The 2932-nt window shown below is 37.3% G+C and overlaps 1 protein-coding gene across 1 annotated transcript; it reads right to left on the reverse strand.

Moving 5' to 3' along the window:
- Positions 1-1754: 1754 nt before the first annotated feature.
- Positions 1755-2690, reverse strand: LOC129076511 (olfactory receptor 52P1-like). Its single transcript, XM_054580669.1, has one exon. It carries the CDS (start codon positions 2688-2690, stop codon positions 1755-1757), a length of 936 nt encoding a protein of 311 aa, XP_054436644.1.
- Between the last annotated feature and the right edge of the window lie 242 nt (positions 2691-2932).

Consider the following 2932-nt stretch of genomic DNA (forward strand, 5'->3'; position numbering starts at 1 on the left):
GTCACTGAGATTATATTTTGATGACAGTAGGATATTCAGTAATTTTATTTTCTTAGTTTCTCTCTAAACTCTGACATGCTAATGTCATATGATAGTCAAAAGTCAATCATATATTCTCTCTTCCTGCTCTTACTTTCAATGGTAAATCTGGCTTAGAAGCACAAAAAGGCAGAGAGAAGCCACCACAGATGAATTATCTGACTCTACACCTTTTCCTTCTCCCAGGCCAACATTCCCCAAACACATCATTTATAAAAACACTTTCAGAGTTAAGAATAAATTAGGATATTTCTTAACTAAGAGAGATTAACAGCAGAACAGTCTGAAGTGGTTTATTCCTTCTCTGATATAAATAATATGATTTATTTTTCTGTTTTGCAGGCATCTTCTTACTCTGAAGGCTAGGCAGGACCAGGTGAAACACAAAGAAAAAAAGTATTTAGTACAGGAGGTTCTCTGCTCTCTCCAGGTCTTATAAATTAAAGATGTTCTTAAGGTTGATAGATTGCTTAGCTTATCTGAGTAGAAAAGAGGCCAGAATTGGCTAGAAGTCCTGGTTAGGGATAGATTACATACATTACTGTTATCTTCAGAGTCATTATCTTTTTAATATTCTCAAGCTCAGTGATAGAAACTTAAGAAAGATTTATAAACTTAGGATTCTTTTTACTGACTTTAAAGTCAATATTATAGTTATTTAAATTGCATTAAAACTGTGACTATAATATTGTTCAATAGTTCTTTTATTTCATGGTTTTATTTTGTTTACCTTTTATTAGAAATAGGGTCATTTCTGTCTAACTAATCTTGTATTTGTCACATTACATTGTGCAACTGATCTTATGATAACTATCTATTTAAATGATTAGATAAAAATTTCATTTACTACAATGATTTAAAAAACATTTCAATATAGCAATGCTTTATACATGATGAGTCATACTGGAATATTAATTCAGAAACAAACCTTTCTGCTAACATACACTTTTTTAAAGATGAAGTTTCTGATCATATGAGTTTCTTAAGTTAGTCACTTGGACATGTGTTTTTCTTTAGAGTGAAACTTCCTGTAATGTGTACCTAAACAGTCCCTGAATCCTAAGTTTTTACATGTCATCAGCATCTTCATCATTACAATCATCTGACTGGTATTGTGAACATGTTGCATTGCCATTACATTAAAAATGATTGAAGAAAAGATTAGTCTATTTTTTTAAAATTTAATCTTTATTGTATTTTTCCCATTACCATTTAGTTTCCTTATACCAGTTTCTTAAAGAGTTATTACCTGTTAAGGTGGAATCCAAAGAAATTAGCATGTCGGATTCCTTTCAGCAATAAGATACTATTTAGAAACAGACACAGCGACTTAAAGAAATAGAATATAGAGAACTGAAGCAAGCATAAACTTTCCATCAAGACAAGGAAAAATGATCTTGGATCATTTACAAAGAAATTTTGTGTTTAGTTAATAAAGATGCTCACAGATGTGAAAGTTATCAGGAGATCCATAGCATAAGAGTGCTGTTAAAAGATATAAAAAGAGCTTTCTTAGGTTCTCCTTTTATTAAATCATAGCTCAGTGAAAAAGCAAAAATACTGGGTCTCCACGTTAGCCAACACACACACACTCCTCCATGGTCTATTTAATAGCTTATTTGGAGATACAGCTGGGGCTTGAATGGTTGGGCAAAGGCATTGTTAGTTGTCCTCACTGTTTATTTACTCATAAGTTTACTGTGTGGACCCACAGCCTATGCAAATTCTCTGCACAGGATTTTGACCACCTTGTCATGTATTTCCTTCATCCTTATTCCATAGATGATGGGGTTGAGCATTGAAGGTAGAAGAAGGTAGAGATTGGCAAGGAGAATGTGGGCTTGAGGTGGGATATTGAGACCTATGCGGTGCATGAGGGAGGAAAAAAGTGCAGGCACATAAGTGACAATGATGACAAAGAAGTGGGCTGAACAAGTGTTGAGAGCTTTGAAGATGGCATTTCGAGAGTTGAGGCGTAACACGGCTTGTAGGATGAGACCATAAGAGAAGCCAATAAGCAGCAAATCAAGTCCCACCACGAGCAGAATCACAAAGAGCCCGTAGATACGATTAGGTTTGGTGTGGTCACATGCCATTTTTACCACAGCCATGTGGTCACAGTAAGTGTGAGGAATGACCATGTGGCAGAAGTTCAGCCTTTGAAGTAGAAGAGGCATAGGCAGAACAAGAATCACACCCTTGGCTAGAGCCACCAGTCCAAGGCGTCGAACAAAGGAATGGCTCAGAATTGTGTTGTAGTGTAATGGCTCACACACAGCCACAAAGCGGTCAAAGGCCATTGCAACAAGTAGAGCTGATCGTACCACGGATGTTCCATGGATGAAAAACATCTGGGCAATGCAGGCATTGAAAGCTATGTCCCGGTCATTGAACCAGAAGAGGCAGAGCAGCTTGGGCAACAGAGCCAGAGTAGATATGAGGTCAGCCACCATCAGCAGGGCCAGGAGCAGGTACATCGGTGTGTGAAGTGTGGGTTCTGTGGCCACCAGGACAAGGATAGCACTGTTGCCAATGAGGATAGCCAAAAACATGAAGGAGAAAGGAAGAGAGAGCCACAAATGCTGTGACTCTAAGCCAGGGATGCCCATCAAAGTAAAAGTCAAGAAGCTGGAATGGTTGAAGATGAACATAGTAAAAACTGTTGGTGGTTGTTAAAGTTTAGACACCTGACAATGAGACATGAACAGTGGGTTGTTTTTATCCGCTTGGCTTTTGATGAATTGCTAAGATGGTGCTCGGAGAGGGATGGAAGAACTCCTCTTTGGGATGATGGAGTTTGTAATTGAGCTTTAGGTCTATCTCAAAGCACCTATATTTTTTTCACAATCATTTTTTTTTAATGATGCTCAATCTTCTTCTCTGTAAAAGAGAC

Source organism: Pteronotus mesoamericanus, unplaced genomic scaffold, assembly GCF_021234165.1.
Source record: "Pteronotus mesoamericanus isolate MK-2021 breed Mesoamerican mustached bat unplaced genomic scaffold, CSHL_Meso_final contig_591, whole genome shotgun sequence".
NCBI classification, from domain to species: Eukaryota; Metazoa; Chordata; class Mammalia; order Chiroptera; family Mormoopidae; genus Pteronotus; species Pteronotus mesoamericanus.